This window comes from Paramacrobiotus metropolitanus, unplaced genomic scaffold (assembly GCF_019649055.1).
Source record: "Paramacrobiotus metropolitanus isolate TYO unplaced genomic scaffold, Prichtersi_v1.0 Parri_scaffold0000254, whole genome shotgun sequence".
Classification (NCBI taxonomy): domain Eukaryota; kingdom Metazoa; phylum Tardigrada; class Eutardigrada; order Parachela; family Macrobiotidae; genus Paramacrobiotus; species Paramacrobiotus metropolitanus.
Genome location: NW_026570474.1, coordinates 1 through 21,153, shown reverse-complemented (window position 1 = coordinate 21,153; position 21,153 = coordinate 1). Strand labels below are relative to the sequence as shown.

Genomic DNA, 21,153 nt, shown 5'->3' with positions numbered 1-21,153 from the left:
GACTTTGCACGAACGATAAACGGAAGTAAAGAAATAAACACAGTGACTAATACAGGAAATTCAGAATTTGCGCCCTCCATTCAGTTTGCTTGTCAGTCGATGCCATCTTGCGTGTGTTGATTCACATTCTGGACTGTGAAGCGTGTTATAAGTAGTTGCTGGAATATCGGATTTTCTCTCTTTTCCCAAAGGTACGTGATTCTATAAATACGAATACAACATTTTGATTGTTTTGTAAAGCAGTTTTTCTGTAAGTTTCTTTTTCTGCCTCGCTGTCGTAATTCAATCGCATTGTTCCGAAATCCAGTCTGCTACTTTCCAGTTTCCACTATGCAGCAGCCTGTTATCATACTGTAAGCAACAATCGAGTACGATACTTTGTGTTATTATCGCTTCGGGCGCTTTATGTCACCAGTCACACTGCAATTTCTGATTTCTCGCTATTCTGCATGCCTCTGTAATTCCCTGATGATTAATCATCACTGAGTAATAGCCGTGATAATTCCGTAGTTCGCCAACTGGTCTTCCAGTGTAACGTGATCCAGTGAAGCTCACAGTCCGCAGAAGGCAGTTGACAGGGAATTTCTCTTCTGTGCTTGCAGATCTCTGTTGTGCTTTGTGTTGACCATGGCCGACGCAGCTGATCAGCATCGCCAGCAGCGACCTGGTGGATTGGGAGCCTCCAAGCCAGCGGACGAGGAGGTGCAGCAGGCTGTCAAGGCGGTAAGTGCGACGTTTGCTGTCCATATACGCACATCGTGCAATCATGTGCAGACTGCAGAGCCACTAAATTACACTTATTACAGTAATTGAAATCAGAAATAAATTAATACCTTAAGAAGGAATTTGTTCAACAATTTCTGCAGCAAAATCATGCACCCTGTTTCTTCCTTTGTTTTTGGCAGATTCTTAGACTGTATTTTTTTAGAATCTTTGCCAAGCGTAATAATATGTTGTTCTTGTATCCTTTTCGTGATATCTGTCATTATGCTATCCTTTTAATAAATAATTTGAATAAGTAACTGTGTTTTTATTAGTTTTGTTGCTCGCGGACATTTATTTGCTTCATTAATGTGTATGTTCTGCAGTGCTGTAATTCATTTTCAGTAATTATATTATTAGCGATAATAAGTACGAGTACTGCATTTAAACTTGAAAGTGAGTAATGGTGATTTGGCAGGTGCAAAGTGCTATCGCCTCGCAAGCCAACGCCGATGCCAACAGCCAACTGACGCCCATTTCCTATGGCACACAGGTCGTCGCTGGGAAGAACTATTTTGTCAAGGTACGAATGCGTTTTGTGCAGTTTCACATAGGGTGTATTTTTCGATTTTTTTCCCTATTAACATTGTCTGTTATCTGACTTTGTATCTCTACGTTTTTAATTTTTGTGCTTATATAAATTAAATTAATTTAATATACGCTCGTGCGAAATTATTAACCAGATTAATCTTTTTAACGTTGCAGCGACTCCAAATTGTAAATTTTCCCGGTAACTTACTATGCAAAAATACACTACCAGTAGCTGTTTTGTGATCGAAACTGCCATGCCAAAATATAATAATGCTTAATACTGCCCATTGATTATATTTGTAGCTGCCTCTGATACGTTGGATTTGTTGAATTTTTTTAACTGGTGCCTTCGATTTAATTGACAGATCCGTATCGGTGCTGATCCCAATGCCAAGTATGTCCATGCGCGCATCTACAAAAATCTCCAGGGTCATTACGAGCTCAGTGGTATCGAAGAGAATCACACCGCCACGGACGAGATCGGTTATTTTGAGCGACACTAACGCGGTTCACTTGCGCTATTGTACGCAGCAGCCGAAGGTGTTTTTAACCTTTTATAAGCTTATGTTTTTTAGTGACCTTCTTTTTTGCTTGCCTGATCTTACTTTTTCCATGATAATTAATCAAGTGACTCTTTTATAATGGGAAATGCGACGCGCATTGCTTGGTAATGGATATGCCATTCCTGTTTGTATGCAATACGTTCCTTAGTTGAAATGCGAATAAAAAGAAACTTTTATTTGATCAGCGCTGTTCTGTGTCAAATGTTAAAACATCAATTTTATAACTATCGACAAATCATTTAAGTTCACCATACTTGCTTTAACATTAGCGGTTAAATTATTTCCCAGTAAAAAAGACTTAAACCGACAGCAGAAAAATGTAGCAAAATAAAACAGGAACATCAAAATCACCGTACAGAAAATTCTATCAAAACTACACCATCAATCACTACTACCAACCACCGACAACGCTGCTACTAAATTACCAAATACTCTCGGGGAAATCTTTACGGCACCGCCTTGGTAATCTTCAGCCCCCCGTCGACATACAGCTCATCGTAGGACAACCCGATCTGCCGCTTAATCTGATCCTGAATGGTGGCAATCAGCAGTGTCTCCTGGTGTGTCATGTGCGGGCTCTCCAGCAGACCGTTCTGGATGCAGCGGCGCACTTCCTGCGCCTCGTACACCATCCCGGCACCGTTCTCAAACACCAGCGGATGCGTGGTGACCGGCAGCGGGAAGCTGTGCTTCTCCTCGTGCGCCGTCTTCTGCGCCGTGTGCGATTTCGGCCCGCTGGATTCATCGCGCAGCTCGGTGACATGGCAGTCGGTGGTGCACCAAAAGGGACGCGGCATCTAGGGGACAATCACCCAATTTATATTATCGTGTTAAATTTTAACTGTCTTTTCCTACATCCGTATTATACTAGACCTTTCATCAAAAACTTTGCATTTATTTTTCGCCGGGACAAAAAGTGGTCACTTTCTGCTTCTAATTCAGTATCCATTAAAAATCTTTATTTACTTGATCGTTTTAAAAATTATTTTCAATTAGAATTCTGCAGATTTTTCCTTTTTTTAATATTTTATCGAAGTAACAGAAGAGTTTTCGCCAAGATAGAACGCAATTATTTCCAATACAGATAACTGTACATTAATTGACTTACAATTAATTTATTTCCCAATTAAGTTATTTTTGGTTTGATTTTTTATCGATGAAATTCTGCAAATATTTCCCCTTCCAGCTCAACCAGAATGTACTGTACAGTATTTGCTTACGCGCACGGAGAAGAAGGCCGCGGTAAATCAAAGATAACAATGCATCCTATCTCAGTAAAAATGATAGCAAACAATTTTATCACCGTTCGCCAACACGCCGAAGTAATGCAAATTATATCAAAATGTATTTCTAAACGGAGAAACCTGTTATCGGGTTTACCTTAATGGAGCCGTCGCTGCCGTAAACGTAAGCCTCACTCGGCAAATCAGTTAAGAATGTCGTGGCAAACTGCGCAGAACGCCCATCTTTCCACTGCAGAACGGCATTCACGCTCATATCGCAGCCTATAAATCCGAAACAGTACTTGTACATTGCAGTTTTTTAAATTTTTTACCATCACCTTATCAAATTCATCTTCGAATATTGGTCAATTAATATTATTATCAATCTACTGTCTGCGAGTTTTATTAAGGATATACGCGTTCAGCAAACGAATAATTTCATTTAATATAATGTAAAGAAAATAGAAGAACATTAAAAATCGCAATTACAGTAAATTTCGCTTAAGTACATGCATATTTAGTTCACATAAATGACATAATTCACCTTCGTGATTGAGTTTGCCGATCGCTTTGACGATGTCCGGCATTTCCGGCCCGTAGACGGCCAGGATAAACTGGATGCAGTAGACGCCAATGTCCACTAGACTGCCGCCGCCCAGCTCCTTGCGGGCCAGCCGGTCGACGTGCGGCGCATTGAAGCCGAACTGCACCGACACCAGCCGCACATCCCCGATGGAGCGGGCCTTCAGGGTCTCGCGCAGTTTGTGATACGACGGGAAGAAGCGACTCCACACCGCCTGCCACAATAAACAAACATTAATTTGCACGATCACAACCATCGATCATACTAATCGCTCCCGTGAGACTAAAAATCACCCGTATTCTATCCTCAGTATTTTTCAGTTTTGTACAGAGTATGAAATTCAAACAGCAAACAACGAGATTCTCCAGTAAATATATTCGCATTCATATTGTAAGTTACCGAAAATACAACGATTTATTGCTATTTCTATTTTTTCAGGTGATTTTTCGTCCCCCGAAAAAAACTTTTCCAAAAATTAACGCACCTCCTGGAAGAATTTTTTCTTCTTCTCAGCCAGCGCAATCAGTTCCTGGGTGTGCTCCAGCATCAGCGTCAGGGGCTTCTCGCACAGGACGTGTTTATCGTTCTCCAGCATTAGTTTGGCCAATTCATAGTGGTTGCTGTTGATGGTACCGATGTACACCACATCTACAAAATAATTCTATACTTATATGCACACATTCAATACAGGTAAAAAATCTGCAAATTATCTAAATAAATCAAATTAAACCGCAATACTTTCAGGTTGTTACGGTTGATTTTTCTTGAGTAACAAACAAATCAGAACCGAAAAACGTCCAGACACTATCGTAAATCATTCATTGTGATTAATGAATTAATCGAACTAAAACAGAACAAGTTAAATATGAATAAAAATTCAATTTTTCAAAGTTCAAAAGCACACTGAAACTCCAGAAAATGAAGCAGGAAAGGAAAATAAATCCGCAAGCACAAACTCACAAAAAAAATTAAATTTCTATGATACAACATTTTCAGTTTCAAAAAGAAAAATAATTTTAAATTACGGTAGGTACCAATTTTCGGTCATCGCTTTGGAATAAATTATTACAATGCAGAATAACTGAATAACAGAACTTTCAAGCCGCAATAATCCCGCAATCGCACAGACCAAGAACAACAGGCAACAGGAAAATTCAATGACCCGTAATTCGTATTTCTTACCGACATCGGGATCAGCGGCAATGGCCGCGTACGTTCCGTAGGCCTTCTTGAAGCCGAAGATGTTGGCGAACTCGTTGGCTTTCCCGACATCACTGGCCGCCACACTCACCATCTAAACACGATGCATTCAGCAAAAATGTGCACTCCGGGCAGCCAGTCTACTGTCTACCTGATGCTCATCGGGCGGCAGGATCTGCAGACACGATGCAAAATCGTTACTGATCTTTCCTGCTCCTACGAATCCCCATCGCAGTGGACCCATCGTTGACGTGCTTGGATGCTTAAGCGCGGCACACAACACCAAGAAAGCACAAACTACCAAACCAAATTCTCCAACAGCGGCACCGATACCAGTATGGAAAGCAGCCGAATATTCTTTGTGACAAGGTATTTACCAAGGGACGCAACAGATAAAAATGACGACGGCTGCAGCCTGCAGTTCTAGTAGAATCAAATAAAACCGATAACGCAGAAAATGGAAAAATCGCTACGATGCTGAATTGCTGATGCTCTGTCAGCTTGCAGCTGATAAAGGGAGGCGTAGCGTGCGGAGCTTATAACTCATGGTCAGCATTTTCTCACGCATAAATCACACAACAATTGACGTGATACGAGTACCGAAATTACCGCAAGGCTTATGATTAATGTAAGCTGACAGCCCCGTAACTTGCTTAAGTAATAATATTAATTTTAAGACAAATTCTTTAAGAATTATTAAGGTGTTCGTTGATATTTGGATGGTGAGGCTGACGTGAGTTGTGCCCTTTACGATATATAGTCGGATGCTGCGAATGCTATCTTCGTGCCATTTGAAACAGTGTGGAAATTATAATATTTTATTCATATGAACCTATTTTTGAACTGATGTGAAAGATAAAAATTAGAAGGTTGGTTATTCAAAGAACTACATATATAAAGACTAAAAATTATTAATTTTGGCATCTCATAATCACGATCGCTTTGGAAAATTTGTTTTTTATCTGTCACTTGTCTACTATCCGCTCAGACATTGAACGATTAAAAGGGAAACTGAGTAGCTCTCAGCAAAGGTGCGCAAGTATTATATACTGACCTAGTCTCTTGTTCTATGTACAGGTTCCTGTCCTATGATTGTATGATCTATGTTCTCGTACATTATCGCGCCATGTGTGGACAGCTACGTAAAATAAATTATGAAATACTGCCGTAAATCGTTTTGCTATATGTTTTGCTTTTTTCTAGTGTAACTTTTTATTGCGAATTCAATGATACCAAAACTGGTATCTGTTGGTGTGACCGGAAGGAGTCAGGTGGGGCTAAAAGGGAGGGGGTAACCGTCAATTTTTTAATGGTTATAATGGCCCCTCTCAGAAATTCAGTAACGGGTGTTTTTCCGTGACCTTTTTAGTAAACTATCGAGTGCTTTATATAAAAGGTATTTGTTACCGGTTAGCAACCAATTCTAGCACGATCACTGCTCGTTGTGAGTTCAAAACAAGATGTATCTCCCATAGACTTTTATGTTAAAACCTACATTTCGAAGAATGTTTTTGCCTGGATCGCGGGTTGCGTTGGACGAGATGTTAGTGGTTTAACGGAAGTTAGAAAGGGACCAACCTTTCTAACTTCCTTTCTAACTTGGTGATTCTCAACCGTCCAACATTTTTAAAATATTGTAGACTGAAGATAATTATTTCTCGTTAAGCAGTGCGATTTTTCGGAAAAAAATGAAAAAATTCGGCTCCCGTTTCCTGCATTATAGCTTTTAGAGCGGAAAGATGGCCAAGGAAGCTGCTATAGACCAAGACCTATCATATAAAATTAACCAAAAACTTACTATAGCTAGACTATAGTAAGTACTTGATACTGTATATAACAAAAATTAATAAGTGCTTGTTCGTAATTTATATTCACCGTTTGTAGCCGGAAGCTAAGTAGCCTGATGTGGTGGTTTGTAAATTCGAATAACTAGTAACTTCAGGATTTTGTTCTTGTATTATTGCATCCATGGATCACCAACAATTATTATTTTTAGTGGTGGATGCGAGTGATGGATTGTTGTCGCGCACCTGGGGTTTCCACTTTCCAGTGAGGTTTTTATTGCGGTAATTGTTGGCGCTGTCACAGTAGAACCAGTACATGCACAGCGCACCATCAAAATCAACGAGCGCCGTCACGGATAGATTGACAGATGACCTGCTTTAAAGAAAATATCACACAGAAAGCGCGACGGATCGTACCCAAACACAGCTTCGGGGCTGCATATAAAGGAGGCAGAACTTCCAATCAGCGGACGTTCCATTCGTTAACAGTCGCTTCGTCGGCAGGTATGCATTTAATTGTTGTGATAGTATGGACCAGGCAGCGTAATCATTATTGTTGATTTGTTGCTCAGCCATTTCGATCGCTGTCAGAACTATACGTAGATTAAACTAAACGTAGATTAAAGACTATTTTGGTAAGACTGATTCGAGCGCTAAATATACGTTAAAAGAAAAAAGAGAGTATTTCGAGGGCGTAATCACGTGTTTACGGTGTACCACCCAGTTAAAAGGTGTGCCTCAATTTACGCGGGGCCCGTTCTGGCTAGCTGTCTACTTCTCGTCGAGAAGTAGACAGCTAGCCAGAACGGGCAGTGCATGTCTGGACTGGACTCTGGACGGTCCCGGAATCCAGCCGTTCCAGTTCTTCGGCCTGTTGGCCGTCCTGCATTGGCGGAGAGTCATGCAGACCCAGACAGCGACGTATCCAGCGGCGTATCCGCGTACTGATTGCAGATATCCAGGTACGTCTCCAGGTCCATACACGTCCGCATGCTGGTGGCAATTTCTTGACTAGAAATGGCAAAAGACTGCCATTCATAGTGAAAAAATTGAAATCCTGCCAGTCAGCATCGACAATAAAAAACTTTCAAAATGTGGTAACCCACCAGGGATAAGACATTTGTCTGGCACTTCTCAGATGATGCGGGCCATAGTTGTGCTGTTCATTAATTATAACTGGAATATTAAGTTTCGGTACAATTAGTACACAGTTTTCACTACAGTTTGCAACTTCACAAATTTTGTTAAGTTGCTAATTGTACCGAAAACTGTGCCGTTGTAATCCATGATTGTGGCGACATCGCGACGGCAAGTTGGCAACTGAAAATTAGTAAGTGCTTGTACATAATTTATATTCAGCGTTTGTAGCCGGAGGTTAATTTGCCTGATGAGCTATCCTGATGTGGTGGTTTGTAAATTCGAATAACTAGTAACTTCAGGATATTTTTTGCGTATTATTTCATCAATCACCAACATTTATGAGTGTTGGGGCTGGATTCGACTAAAGCCGCGCACCTGGGATTTCTAGTGTTGTGTGTATTGTGCCTATTGCGGAAATTGATGGCGCTGGCACAGTAGAAACAGCATGACGAATGAATTAAATCAAAGAGCGCATTCACGGATAATCTTGTTTCTACTAACCAGGTATGTGCTATTTACGCCCTCGGGATGGAACAGTCAGGATTGCTGGGAAAAATTAAGATCAATATTGCCGTAAGAATTTTTTAACAATTACTAGCATGCAAAGCGGCGCATGCCCAAATTATTCTGAGCTGACATCGTGTGCTTAAGCATGATTAAAGTGGTTATTATTTATTTAATTCAGTAACCACCTTATTATGAGTATGCATGTAGGTAGTGGGTGGATATAATAAATTTGACTGTATCTATATGCTTATAGAAAATGGAAATTTTGCACTAATGGATTTAATTAGTTTGAAATACAGTTTAATACGTCTGTCTTTGCCCTTGAAAATAAAAAGCTAAGTATTAGACGTTTTGTGGCGGCAGGACTTCTTCTGTTTGTCCGCTAAAAATTAAAGAGTCCGTGCGGCTGTTTTTTCGTTTTCAGTTATGGTATTTTTAGAACGGACGATAATATGTATTGCGTTTTTATTAGCTTTTCTACACATACAATGGACTTCATAAATGTGGTTACACTTAAAGCCGATAGCGCTATGCATACGGGTGGCTATGTGTAACCACATTAATTTTATGAAGTCCATTGTACTTCTATGCGATAATCCCATATAGGTTTAACTGCCCATACTACCTTGTAAATTATTTCTTGTAAATTAATATTATGCAGCTTAAACTATACGTACACAGTCATTAGACTTACTCCTGCAAGTTCACACACGGGGTGACACGGTAACACTCCAATGTTTGAATACGAGTAGCAGTAAAGGTTTGTTGAATATTTCATAGTGGAACACCCTTATTCTTTCCAGATAATTAAACACAAAAAATATTATATAAGATTTTAACAAAAAATTATAATTAATTCCTTACTGTGCAGATCGATCAAAATTTATTGTACAAATTTTTAGTATTACAAAATTTTGATACTTTGACATTTTTGTAAAGGTGTGGCCTTACCGATCGCATTGCAGCAAGCATATTATATCCATCTGCCGTATGTTTAAGTGCGGTCAATTTTGCGGCGTGGGCTCAGACACTTGCCGAAATTTTCGAAACGTCTTCATGGACCTACTGTAAGTCTTCTGTGTATGACCACTGGGTCACAATTCTGTTTATCATCTTTTAATAGACAATCTCAAAAGGAATCTGGATCGTCAGAGAAAATAATCTGTTCCTAACTTCCTGTTGTGTATAAAAATCTGCCAACTGCCTTATCCTATTGGTGCCCGTGCCGCGATATCCGAAGCGGAAATGTCAGAAGCATTGAACAGGACGCGTAATGTTAGCCGAATTACTTTCCGTGGAACTGAGATTTACGGCCCTGTTTGACGGGTGTGGTTTTTTTTGCAGTACAACTAATACCGCAGCGATTAACCCTATTGTACAATCAAAATATTATTTTGTCTTCCGCTGTATATTATACAAACTCGTTGAGCACCATACAGATAAAAATTTCGATTATTCCTTTACGGGATGCAGTTGTTCTTAAACGTTATTTAGGCTAACTGCCGATCCAGCTGCAAACCTATTAAGGTAATTATATAAGGGAATCTAGAATTGTGTTGTGAAAACCTTTTGTTTGACTAAGTAAATGATGGAATTTTTTCACTTGGTTGCGTATAAGTAAAAGCCGGTACAAAAAACGCAGAGATTAAAACGGTGTCTTAATTACCTATACAAGTACTCTTCTTTGATGGAGCTGATAATATTCGTATTATTATTGCTTTGCAATACATTTCAATACCGGAAGTGTATCAACGACCTGACTAATTGACTCTAACGTCCTAATTATTTTCAAATAACGCCGCTGTCCTATCTGTTGCTTGTGCAGAGAAATAAGTCGATATGTGGTCTACGGCATCAAAAGACAGTTTGCTTAACTAGTTAGAGTTTTTTTTTGTACCCATTGCACAATTTTGTCATACGATTGCCTAAATTTTTTAAAGTTGAAACAAGTTCTCCATTAATTACTGTGCAATAACGGTCGTAAGATTAACATCCCCGTTATGCAAATCTTGATCTAAATCTTTGTGAAATTACGGGAAGCCGAATACTATACTGACATCGACAAACCTGTTAAGGATAGCAATTTCAGATTGCACACTGTAGTTGATATTTTTTGTCGCTTTGCCGCTTCCGCTATATGGTATCATTGCTTGCGGTGACGGCAGTTTTGCCCATCGTTTCTCTGGAAATTTAGCGTGTCCATTTAGTTTTTAATTGACCATGATTGCTTTCCTGCTGGTAACCATTTCAGCGTTGTTCACTGTGTGCTTGGCATACAACAACGGCTACGGAGGTTACGGGGGTGGAGGATACGGTGGTGGTTATCCAGCATTTCCGGCAATTCCGTGGTTTACGTTTCCTCAGCGATGGTCAGGCCAACCAGTTTGTACGTACCGGCAAACATTAATTATACATTTTACACTTGTTAACCATTTCAGTAGTTTACAGTAGGTACCTGCAGAATGCTTGAAAAACTTTGAACTGCGAGCGTAGTACTGCGTACTATAGTTGTCCATATAAGTTGTATAAATTTAGTATACTTCGACGAGGTTTTTAGCATTCCGGACACTTTCCTCTTTCCCAGTATGGACCCGCGTGCCGGACAACAGAGATTCAATATTCTCCGCGTTGTTCCACATAACAGGGATTGATATTTTTTTTATTAATCTCGTGTATAAGCCTGAATAAAAAATATTTACCCCGGGGTCAATTATTGAAAAGTTGTTGTCATATAAATATATTGAGTACAGTATGTGGAGCAGCGCAGTTAGAAAGTATAGTATGTTTTCTCTGGTGTCCAGTACGCTATTTCATACGAGTATTTTAATGTCGCGAATAGTATAGTTGCTTATTTTATTAAGAACTACAGTCTGTACTTTCTCAGTATACTATAGATGCAGGCTGTCAAATGGACGCACGCAACGTTTTGTTCGGAATAATTTCGACAAACACTTTTCGACATTGATCACGTGATAAATATTTTTTTATGCAAGCTTGTACAGGAGATTAATCAAGTGCTTACTGGTATAATTGTTGCTAATAATTATACCTACTTAATTGCTAAATCTTGAAATGCTTGATCCAGCGCCAGCTTTACATCTAATGTACTTCTACAGTACAACACATCTGGACTTTTCTGATGTTTGTTATGCAAAAATCATATAATTTTATTATATCAAGATAGTATATAGTATATACTATATAGGGGGAAATCGAATGCATATTATACATCTTCCCTGTACTGCTCCAGTCATCCGTATGGATCGTCACGTCATGGGTAAACAGGGGTTTTTAAAAGCGCTACATTTATACCTGCGCATTGATTGTTACAAGTCGCTTCAGCAAGCGTATCTCGAAATCCGTATGAGTGATTACCTTCAGACTGCCCTGTATTCCTTAAAAATCTCTTTCCTGTTTTTTAAATGGAGATTTCATAAAGATTTCATAGTTAAACGTTATAGAAAACGAATTTTGTGAACTTCCGGCGCGTGACGCAGGAGACACCGCCCGGTGCGGCAGCGTGATTTGGCGGCATTTGGCTCACATTTTGAGAGCTTTCGAAATCTTCCATCCTTTTGATTTTCAATTTTCGGGCGAAAAAGTGGCTTCTTCTGCGCAACTTTGGTTGCAAAATGAAGAATAAATTACGGGAACCATTTTAAGTGGTAAATGTGCCGTTTTGAACCAGATTTGTGCACACTCAAACGATTCTGCCTGCGCAACACACAACAAAATGCAAATTCTACTGTCACTGCACTGACTGCAGCACTTTGTTGATTATCAGTTTATCACTACCGCCTTACACGGTACTTGTACAAATACCTGCATCAATGTGCAGGTACAAGTATAAATGTAGCGCTTTAAAAACGCCTGTTAAGCCATAACGTGGCAGTCCATACGGATGACTGGAGCAGTACAGGGAAGGTGTATAGTATGCAATCGATTTCCCCCTATATACTGTAACTTTTCTAATTGTAGATCTGCCATCTCCCCGATTTACGCCATGGGAGTAGCCCAAGACCAGACGACTGGTTTTGCCAACTTCCGCTACGACTACTTTTATGACCATAGCGCGAAGGATCCTACCACCGTCGCTCCCGGTGCCCCCGGCGCTCCAGTACCGGTAACTACCTCAACAGCATCTTCCAATACAGTGTCACTGGGCGGCACCGGACGACCTTGTACAGCGCTGTCGGCCTCCAACGTTCTGGGTGCAAAAGACGGCATTTGCATCAACCACGACAAGGAAGGACAGTGTCCCAGCGGAGCGGCCAGTGACGGCGCACCCTGTAGTCCCATCTCTGAGATCTGCTGTGTCCACCAAGCCAATGCGAAGACCGTGATAAACGAAGCTGTTAAAGCTGAGATTAAAGCTGAGAAGGCCGCGTGATATATTTTGGCACACCTTGTACTGTTTGTTATACAGAATTCCAACAAGGTCAAGACTCAAGATAATACGTATGTTTAATTTGGTGGTCAGATTGTTTATGGAAAGCGGTTTTGTGCTGCACAAGCTTGAAATTTGCCGCAGGTACATATACTGACGGCTACCGAACAATCACAGCTCTCCAATACGTACGCACGTACAATTTTAACTACGTATACATTTAAGACAAGACTGTGCAACTGGTCAATTTTGTCAACACCGGCGGTGAGAGCGATTGGTGACAATGTTGTTTGTTGTGAAATGTATATCTGGGAAATGATTAATCAACACATATGCAGAACAATGATTCACGCTCACAATACACGCACAATGAAACGATAACATGTTCGGTGACCTAGTGCTGAATAAGACTTATCACGTTCCTGATGAAACAATTAAGTTTTATTGCTCCAAAGCTTCGAGGTCGGTTTGCGGTTGTTTACGTGAAATTTAATATCAATTTGCCTCCAGATTCAGGAAAGAACTGTCAATTTCCCCAACAATCAAATTCAGCTGAGACTGGAGGGTACAAAAAACTTCTGTATGTACAAAATCAACGTTTCCATAACTGAACATGCAGATGCAACTAAAAGAGATCTTGGCAAGGATCGCCGTGGTTTACACAAAGGTCAAAAAGCGTGTTTAAGCCATATTTTGCTGGATCCACGAGCCATAATAGGCCACATCAGCATAAACACCGGGATAGTTGGCAAAAGCACAGCCTCGTCCCCACGACACCACCCCGACCAGGGTGTCCACCCCACTGGCATCGGAGCAGACCAGCGGTCCACCGCTGTCACCCTGGCAGCTGTCGCGCCCGTCGGCCGCCGCACACAACATCCCATCGACAATCTGTCCGTAGTAGGAATTGGCCGCATTACACGCCGCCCGGCTGACAACATGCACGTTGACCGACTGCAGGATCTGGCTGGAGGATCCCCCCGACGAGGTGGTACCCCAGCCGCTGACCGTCAGCTCCGCACCGGCCGGCGGCGTGACCGTGGCCAAATCGATGGGCTGCACCAGATCGGTGAAGACGATGGGGTCAACCAGTTCAAGGAGGGCGATGTCGTGAGCGTAGGTATTGGGGTTGTAGAGGGCGTGGGAGGCGACGCGTTTGACTTGGTAGTTGGCGGCGTGCGCTTCGAACTGCCCGGAATTGTGCTGGCCGACACGGACCAGGAGTTTGGACGCCGGGAGATCGGTGACGCGGTCGTTTCCTTTGACACAGTGGGCCGCGGTCAGGATGTAGGTGGCGCTGATGATGGAGCCGCCGCAGCCCCAGCTGGACGACTCAAAACTGCCAAAGTAGGTGATGGTGCGGCGGAGGTGGATCTGGTAGGGATGGTCACCTTTGCTCACATGGCTACCACCGACGATTTTCGGCGGGGCGGCGTATGACACCGTACCTGAAAAATTTTATGCTCTCTAATTTTTGCCAACTAATATTTCAAATTCTTTTGTACATGTAATTATCATACAGAATACTGTATTCAGTTTATCTGTTATTGTAAATTTATACAAGCAAAAAATATTTTTAAGAAGCGAGAGAATAGCTGACAATGTAAACTTTTCTTAAATTAGGCTTAAGGTTACAGAAAGCTACAACGTGAATGAATTAAAAGAAATCGAGTGCGTCGAATTCGATAAATTCCAGTCAGGTATTTTGACTTACCGAGTAATAGAGCTGCAGCCAAAATAACGAGTTTCATTTTTAGAAGAATAATTCAGCAATCGCTTTAAAAAAGGACAGTGAATATACAGATTAGTTTGTATTGCCACGCTAACGACTTCTACAAGACTGGAAAGGAGATTTGCTGATGTTTATTCCAGGTCAAGCCCAAAGTTTTTATACCTGCGGGATTAAACAGGAATCCCGATTGTGACGCGAAACTATAACCAATCTTATCAGCTCCGGTGTAATCATGTACAAGGTCGTGGAGGCTCCTACACTTCCGGTGCATACAGATACCGTGCCGGTTCGTACGACATTCTTGGGGTTATCCGAATTCTTTCATGGCGTGGCATTGTTTCCGGTCACAATGGACAGGATCACACGCATTCGCACGCGAGTGTGCATTGCAACGCTTGAAGAACGAGCGATTATTCATTGCGGGAGCTATAATTATATCGCAACAATACCAATATATATTTGGACGATAAGATTTGGGCAATCTGCATGGACTGAATAAATTATTCTTAGAATCAGTGCAGTATGCACATATGAAAAAGTTGATGACGAGCCTGTTATCGATTGTCTTTAAGATACACTGGAAAAATAATATTATCAGTTGGTCTGGTGATTTCATTGACGCTTGAGTAGTTATAAATATGTAATCCTGCCACAAACGTAAATAAATTTTAATAACAGGCGTGTGTTTGGTAACTTTGGTTGAAATTATATATACACGTAGAAAACACGTGTTTCGCCGTATGAGCAAAATTAAGAAACTTGACCTTCACGATCCAAAAAGCAGGCGATATACGGTAACGTAGTCGGGCAGCCTTTCGCCGGTAAAGGCTGCAGACCGCGTGGTATTAATTATGTAGTAGTTAAAAATTGCTCAGAAGAGCATGAAAACTGAGTCATTGTAAATATTTTTCGCTAATTAATTAGGATTTGTTGCGAGTATGAGAGCATAAGCTACTGTATTTTACAAGCTAAAGTGCTGAAGTCACATAGAAACCGTGACGGACGGTGCTCAGTTTGCCTGCATCTACGAGCATAATTATGCACATAAAAAATCTGCTTAACTACTGTACTTACAAAAACTGGCACAGTCTTCGTACGTAATCAGTAAATCAACATAAATAAACGTATTGTCGCCGTCCCATCAATTCAAATACAGACAGTTTTTAATTCATGCCGATGCGAATGTTCTCTTAATTAATTATTAAGCTAATGTTGTAGCTGTTGCCGATGGGTTGCGTTGCGTGAGGGGGTCAGGGGTGGGGCACTTTTGTTCTACGTACGGCGAATGGTTTGTATGCTCACGATGTAATACCACTGCTTAAACTGCAATCGAGGATGGTGAGCTCATTAAAAATGGATTGCCGGCAACTTCACCCCATGGCTTTCCAACATGGATGATGAGCTCGTATTACGCATACGCAATATGCGCTACGTCACATCCGTACTTAACCTTAGCGTAGGTTAAGTACGGATGCGATCTATAACGTGTAGTTCACTGACCCGAAAACCGCATACGTAACACCGAGGATGTGTTGAATAATCACCGTGAAACTCATAGCAATTAAGATTTACGAGTCTTATGTATGTAACTCGTATATGGGTTTATATTGGATTTAGTACTTAATACTCCACAAAGCCGAATATAACTAAGCGGATTATTTATTAAACTTTGTGGGAATGATTTCCAGCTTGTTCGAACAGAAACGGACAAAATATACATTAGGCCAAGTACAATTTAAAATAACAGATAGTTAATGAAAAAAATGTGGTATTAAAAATGCGCATGCTAAAAACAAGTATTTAATTAGTGCAGTGTACTGTAAAATTCAAGCGAGCTGTAAAGCTTTGCTGCTTCTTATGATAGCTTTGCTGCATAAAGGGTCAAGCAATCTATGAAACCAAAAAGGGATGGTTAAGAAAATTACTATGAATACTGTATGGTTTCTAAGCCTTTAAAACTTGTAGCAACTAATCTTAGTTCTTTCATCTTTATAAAATATTATTTTTTTTCGATTTTCGTGTCTCAAATTTTCGACCAATGTTGCAGTTTTTCAAACAGATTGACATTAATCAGCACCAGTTTTGTTCAATTTAATGCCGTCATCTGGCCCAAGAAAAATCAGGATGTGATGGACTACGCAGGATACACCAACCTTGCCTTTCACTTCCCATTCCCGTAATAAAACGCTCTAAAGAATCGCAGCACTTTCCATCAAAATTGGCATACAGTGTAACCATAATATAATCCGAAATTGCCAACATAAATCACAGCAAAATGAAGAAGCCGATCAAAAAGCATAATAATAATTAATAACAACGTAACGAAGCACGTATATAGAGCTGATTACAACACCAGTTACACTTGTGCGTGTATCACAGACGACATAGAAACAAAAAAAAAAGAAAACAACCCGAAGAACTGGCGCGTAGCCCGGTTCCCACGCGTCTATACCATGGGAACGAGCGAGGCCTCCTCCGTTTTGGGACAAACCCGCGTGGGCGGGGCCACCGAGAAATACGGCGTCTCCTGCCGCACCGTCGCACCCAGCAGCCGGACATCAGCGTGGATATCACTGCGTGATGTTTTGCTGCTTGATTTATTCTGCAATAAACAAAAGCCCAGCACGGCACTGGCGATGAGCAGGAGCCCGGTGATCCCCAGGGAGACGGAGATACTGAGATAGAAGGCCGCCAGGATCCCCTCCTGCCCGGCATCCGGCGCGTGGTCTTTTTTTATGAGGGCCAGCATGTAGCGTGAAAGGGACAAGGAGCCATGGCTGAAGATCAGGAGGCAGACGAGAAACAACAGCTCAATGACGCCGATACAGGCCGCCACGGTGTGCATAGCTAGACAGGTGGAGAGGGTCGTCGGGGAGGTCACGGGGCGGGTGCCGACGACGGCCAGGATGCCGGAAATGAGGGTCAACAGACAGAGGAAGAAGATGGCGGAGTGGACGATGGCGAAGTCCATGTACGGAATCATATATACAACTGTAAAAGGACAACAAATTCAAAATATTATTTTGCTCAAGATGGTACGTTTTTATGCTCGCACATTCACGATAACATCCTGATTCAATTACTAACAGTACTATTATTTGAGTAAAGACTTCATCGCTCACATTTTTCAAAATTATAGAGTCAGGATTACGATTTCTTTAATATATGCTGTATTGGAACAACCTCATGGCTCATGATGAATTCATAAACAGAAATCTTTGTTATTTGAAAACAAATATACAGAGTATATCAACCGCATATCAGCTCCACTCCAAATTTGCCGTAAAACATTGTCACAATTAATGGATGCGTAATCGACACCTAAAAACTATTTTAAAAAACTCAAAAATTAAATAAAAAGGCTTGCGTAAAGTTTCTGAATATTAGTAGCACCGAAGTATCGACGTCATTTAAAGTAAAGTGCTTTGACTGCAGTGGAGCAGAAATACTGCAGCTCTGCAGCGCTCGATTCGGCATATTGCTGAACTGAACAAAAATAGAAAAATGTCTATGCTCCGCAGTCGGTGCTTGCACATCATTTTTGTATTTAGACAACCTTATGGAGTACCTACCTAGCGAACGGTACTTTTAAAATATGCCGGTTACCATGTTCATACATAAGCAATGAAATCTTTGTACCAGTACTCGCTCGATTTTCACTTCGATTATTGGGATTTGTTTGCTGGAACAAGTACTGCCCGCTTGTTCATATACGATAACTGCACTATTGCAAGTCAAAAGACTTTCAGAATTAAATAACTAGATTCCAGTGAATACGCACAAATGGAAAGTGGCACCTTTAATATGAATATTTATAATAAAATTATTAATTAGATCAGCATCAGCTTGCAAAGTTACCACACTCCACTGATTTAAAATATTTATAGCACATACTCTGTATAATCAAAATTGTAGGCGGTTTTCTTGCAATAAAAAGGCGGTAGCTCTGCTTAGCCTGCCGATCTCTTAAGTATCACTACATCTTACTCAAGATTTTTTTTATTGCCACTTTCCGGCACTGAATCGTCCCGGGCCGGCACGGGACAAAGCCCTATCGATTACACTGATCAGACAACACATTTGCGATAGAAAATCGGAGGGAAACTCTTGCCGGCAGCGACACGCCAACGCCGCGATATACACCGCGGTGCGATCGTTAACTGTGTCTAAACGAAAAATCATTTATGTTAATTGATAATTATTATTGATAATTGAATGGCCACTTGTACCCACCGCCTACGTTGATAACAGCTTGGAAACTATTTCGGCAGCGGTGTAGTTTCGGCCTGAGCATTTTCTGTCTGGGCAGCCATGTTTAAAAACTCGTAAATCATCGCTTCAACGAAGCGAAGACATGTCTGATAGTTTTTCCGCTACGACTCCTTGTACGCGCCGAGCGCCGACAATAACGAACACGGTTGTATTATATTCAGCGAACGAGAAAAACTAGCTCAAGTGAACACCATAGTGCCGCGACGGCCCACTGCAATATACAAGGTCAGACGCAGTTATACAGCGCGGTATAAATTTATACGGATCGATGCTAGGCCTCAATAAAATTTGCCACCATTTCCCCCCTTTAACCGCGCTCAACCTGCAGGCGACGATTAAACGCCGTCACAATTTACTTTTCGGACATTTACCGCTCTTGTAAAATTGGCAATAAAATCGTCAGATGACAGTTCGAAATTACCATGCCACTGCCATAACCGGCTTTCACCTTTATATCCTTTCATAATGCCAAGCACGTTGGTAATCAAGTGAATGCACTAATTTCCCTGCATGCAAATTTTCCGCCGGCCGTTATCAGTCTGCAGCGTGCGTCGGCCGATAAGAGATTTTTAAGAAAGACAGTCTTAAAACGTGGTTACATCATCCCTCATCAATCATCCGCTAATAAGTCTTTGGCAGGCCACATGCCAGGACTACGCGAGGTGTCAATTTAGTACATTGAGGTATTCGTACAAAATTCAATTTACTCCCCGCAACAAAAGTCGCGCGTGTAAAAACCGCCCCAAATCAATTGCCGGCATCTTGTATGTCGGACGCCAGGTGAAAGAAAAAGCCGGTATTTGCATCCTTACCGAGAAGATTGATACACACCACCGCTAATCCGGCCAGAATCTCCACAACACCCAGACAGCGCAGTATACTCCGTCGGCAGATTAATCGCTCCACACAGCCCACTGTCCACATTCTCAATCCACTGTAAATGAAGACATCAACAACAATCGACACGCACAGTGGTATTTTTTTAAACGGTTACACACGCCGCGCCACCAAGCGGAAAATTAGCAATCAAATTAACGCCGTGACGCGGAGCGGCAGACGGAAACATTAACTAGGATGCTGTGAGCGCGTCTGCGGCGGTTGAGATCGATAGCGCGCGGTTTGTGGGAAAACGTTTGTACCTTGGACGCGACACACATAACAGTCTCATTCCATCTGTCTGGTCAGACGCTGCATACACACACACACACTGAGCTGTCTCGGCAGAGCCCTTGAGCATACACACTACAGCCACACTCTCTGTTTACAATGAACTGCATTTACTGGCAAAGTTTCTGCTGTTGATAGACTTTTTCCACTGTATGCGCTCGCACTCGCTCTCTGGCAATTTTCCTCTATGGATTATTTTGTGCAAACAACGCTTCGCCGGTCCAGCAACAATGCTCTGGCGCCCGTCGCGTTCGATAGAATTTATTCCCGGCACAATGTCCAGATAGAGAGGGAGTTCCCAGAGTGCCATTTGTAGTACCATTGAAATGCATGATAATCACGGAGAAAAAGTGGAACAGGCTTGAAAAATATGTGCTCATCTGTTCCATTACCGCAAGTGCCTGCGTGTTACATATGTCCCGCTTACCTTTCGCTCAGATTATCCGCGATCGATCAGCACGCATTATGGTAATTGTGGTTATTTATACAAAGGGAAGAGCATACAGATAGTGAACGGAAGAGAGAGAGAAGAAAAAAAATTGTGCCGTCGCAACAAACATCAACACTGACGTGCACGGACAGTGTAAATTACATGCAACCATCTTCTGTCGGCAGTTTTGCGGGTTGCCATAACGATAACGAGCGCCGCTAATAGCCCATCACGCAGACAGTTAGTTCGTGGAAAACCGTACCGAATCTCGTTCAGCATCAATCAGACAGCAGTGTACTCTACTCGTACACCGAACACGATGTTTACACCCGATAATCATATCGTCTCTCCTCAAATGACCGCTTGTACGAGGAAACCGTATGGTGTAATAGGGGTTCAAAATGATAGTAGTGCAATCTTATGCTGTCGATGATTATTATTGCGGTTAACATTAGCACATGTTCATTGATGTTCACCTTGCCATGTAAGTGTGTATGCAACCGGCTCTGTGTATCTGTACATCGTACTTAACAGGCTTTAATAAACGTTACAAGCCGGCTATTGTTGCCGCTGCAATGGGTGTATTACGTTGTCGGGCTCTGGTGGTTTTCTGCTGGTGTCCGCAGTTTAGGATTTCTTTAAGCACACTTGAAACCAGCTTTTGCATTCCTTTCAATAATGCACAAATACGCCCGCTTACCTGCTTGTGTTTGCTAGACACTGAAAAGGAATTTTCGCCACATGGACAAATACGCACTCTGGGTACGGCAAACTCTGCCCCAGCGATTTTTAGCACAGCGGGATCGTTTTGTACAAATTATCCTCCGGTCGTGGCTTTCTTGCAAAAATAGGATCAATGTTTACATTTCCAG

The 21,153-nt window shown here is 41.6% G+C and overlaps 5 protein-coding genes across 11 annotated transcripts; 2 read left to right on the top strand and 3 right to left on the bottom strand.

Moving 5' to 3' along the window:
• Positions 1 to 42: 42 nt before the first annotated feature.
• Positions 43 to 2,032, top strand: LOC129601610 (cystatin-A2-like). Of its 2 annotated transcripts, XM_055500465.1 has the most exons (5): positions 92 to 191; positions 323 to 353; positions 603 to 723; positions 1,181 to 1,285; positions 1,659 to 2,032. In XM_055500465.1, the coding sequence occupies exons 2-5, from the start codon at positions 331 to 333 to the stop codon at positions 1,794 to 1,796; spliced, it is 387 nt and encodes a 128-aa protein (XP_055356440.1). In that variant the 5' UTR covers positions 92 to 191; positions 323 to 330; the 3' UTR covers positions 1,797 to 2,032. The 2 variants fall into 2 exon arrangements, with proteins under 2 accessions (XP_055356441.1, XP_055356440.1); XM_055500466.1 differs by lacking the exon at positions 323 to 353 and having other exon boundaries at positions 43 to 191.
• LOC129601609 (trans-1,2-dihydrobenzene-1,2-diol dehydrogenase-like) lies at positions 2,017 to 5,373 on the bottom strand. Its single transcript, XM_055500464.1, has 6 exons — positions 5,014 to 5,373; positions 4,845 to 4,956; positions 4,147 to 4,310; positions 3,624 to 3,876; positions 3,237 to 3,361; positions 2,017 to 2,653 (listed from the first exon to the last, which is right to left on the bottom strand). Exons 1-6 carry the CDS (start codon positions 5,104 to 5,106, stop codon positions 2,303 to 2,305), a joined length of 1,098 nt encoding a protein of 365 aa, XP_055356439.1. The 5' UTR covers positions 5,107 to 5,373; the 3' UTR covers positions 2,017 to 2,302.
• A 222-nt stretch (positions 5,374 to 5,595) lies between these two features.
• LOC129601596 (uncharacterized) lies at positions 5,596 to 13,025 on the top strand. 4 transcript variants are annotated; one of them, XM_055500438.1, is made up of 5 exons: positions 8,340 to 8,359; positions 9,233 to 9,360; positions 9,417 to 9,619; positions 10,545 to 10,679; positions 12,272 to 13,025. In XM_055500438.1, exons 3-5 carry the CDS (start codon positions 9,567 to 9,569, stop codon positions 12,681 to 12,683), a joined length of 600 nt encoding a protein of 199 aa, XP_055356413.1. In that variant the 5' UTR covers positions 8,340 to 8,359; positions 9,233 to 9,360; positions 9,417 to 9,566; the 3' UTR covers positions 12,684 to 13,025. The 4 variants fall into 4 exon arrangements, 1 of the variants encoding a protein (XP_055356413.1); XR_008692255.1 differs by lacking the exons at positions 8,340 to 8,359; positions 12,272 to 13,025 and adding exons at positions 5,596 to 5,731; positions 6,859 to 7,150 and having other exon boundaries at positions 9,417 to 10,663; XR_008692256.1 differs by lacking the exons at positions 8,340 to 8,359; positions 12,272 to 13,025 and adding exons at positions 6,325 to 6,405; positions 6,859 to 7,150 and having other exon boundaries at positions 9,417 to 10,663.
• A 129-nt stretch (positions 13,026 to 13,154) lies between these two features.
• Positions 13,155 to 14,552, bottom strand: LOC129601595 (trypsin alpha-3-like). The gene is made up of 2 exons (XM_055500437.1): positions 14,395 to 14,552; positions 13,155 to 14,128 (listed from the first exon to the last, which is right to left on the bottom strand). Exons 1-2 carry the CDS (start codon positions 14,429 to 14,431, stop codon positions 13,362 to 13,364), a joined length of 804 nt encoding a protein of 267 aa, XP_055356412.1. The 5' UTR covers positions 14,432 to 14,552; the 3' UTR covers positions 13,155 to 13,361.
• A 1,945-nt stretch (positions 14,553 to 16,497) lies between these two features.
• LOC129601608 (uncharacterized) lies at positions 16,498 to 21,138 on the bottom strand. 3 transcript variants are annotated; one of them, XM_055500463.1, is made up of 3 exons: positions 20,982 to 21,138; positions 19,497 to 19,618; positions 16,498 to 17,403 (listed from the first exon to the last, which is right to left on the bottom strand). In XM_055500463.1, the coding sequence occupies exons 2-3, from the start codon at positions 19,606 to 19,608 to the stop codon at positions 16,859 to 16,861; spliced, it is 657 nt and encodes a 218-aa protein (XP_055356438.1). In that variant the 5' UTR covers positions 19,609 to 19,618; positions 20,982 to 21,138; the 3' UTR covers positions 16,498 to 16,858. The 3 variants fall into 3 exon arrangements, with proteins under 3 accessions (XP_055356438.1, XP_055356436.1, XP_055356435.1); XM_055500461.1 differs by lacking the exon at positions 20,982 to 21,138 and adding an exon at positions 20,279 to 20,818; XM_055500460.1 differs by lacking the exon at positions 20,982 to 21,138 and adding an exon at positions 19,824 to 20,259.
• Positions 21,139 to 21,153: the final 15 nt, after the last annotated feature.

Excerpts from the sequence above, each read along its gene's own strand:
- LOC129601608 (XM_055500460.1), bottom strand. The coding sequence starts at position 19,921 with ATGCTCAAGGGCTCTGCCGAGACAGCTCAGTGTGTGTGTGTGTATGCA. Across the intron at positions 19,619-19,823 it reads TTATGTGTGTCGCGTCCAAG|TGGATTGAGAATGTGGACAG; the intron begins GTACAAACGTTT and ends CTTCATTTACAG. Across the intron at positions 17,404-19,496 it reads GGTGTGTATCAATCTTCTCG|TTGTATATATGATTCCGTAC; the intron begins GTAAGGATGCAA and ends GTCCTTTTACAG.
- LOC129601609 (XM_055500464.1), bottom strand. The coding sequence starts at position 5,106 with ATGGGTCCACTGCGATGGGGATTCGTAGGAGCAGGAAAGATCAGTAAC. Across the intron at positions 4,311-4,844 it reads TGCCGCTGATCCCGATGTCG|ATGTGGTGTACATCGGTACC; the intron begins GTAAGAAATACG and ends ATTATTTTGTAG. Across the intron at positions 3,877-4,146 it reads AGAAAAAATTCTTCCAGGAG|GCGGTGTGGAGTCGCTTCTT; the intron begins GTGCGTTAATTT and ends TTATTGTGGCAG.
- LOC129601610 (XM_055500465.1), top strand. The coding sequence starts at position 331 with ATGCAGCAGCCTGTTATCATACT. Across the intron at positions 354-602 it reads CAGCAGCCTGTTATCATACT|ATCTCTGTTGTGCTTTGTGT; the intron begins GTAAGCAACAAT and ends CTGTGCTTGCAG. Across the intron at positions 1,286-1,658 it reads GGAAGAACTATTTTGTCAAG|ATCCGTATCGGTGCTGATCC; the intron begins GTACGAATGCGT and ends TTTAATTGACAG.
- LOC129601596 (XM_055500438.1), top strand. The coding sequence starts at position 9,567 with ATGTTAGCCGAATTACTTTCCGTGGAACTGAGATTTACGGCCCTGTTT. Across the intron at positions 9,620-10,544 it reads TTTACGGCCCTGTTTGACGG|CGTTGTTCACTGTGTGCTTG; the intron begins GTGTGGTTTTTT and ends TAACCATTTCAG. Across the intron at positions 10,680-12,271 it reads ATGGTCAGGCCAACCAGTTT|ATCTGCCATCTCCCCGATTT; the intron begins GTACGTACCGGC and ends TTCTAATTGTAG.
- LOC129601595 (XM_055500437.1), bottom strand. The coding sequence starts at position 14,431 with ATGAAACTCGTTATTTTGGCTGCAGCTCTATTACTCG. Across the intron at positions 14,129-14,394 it reads GGCTGCAGCTCTATTACTCG|GTACGGTGTCATACGCCGCC; the intron begins GTAAGTCAAAAT and ends AAAATTTTTCAG.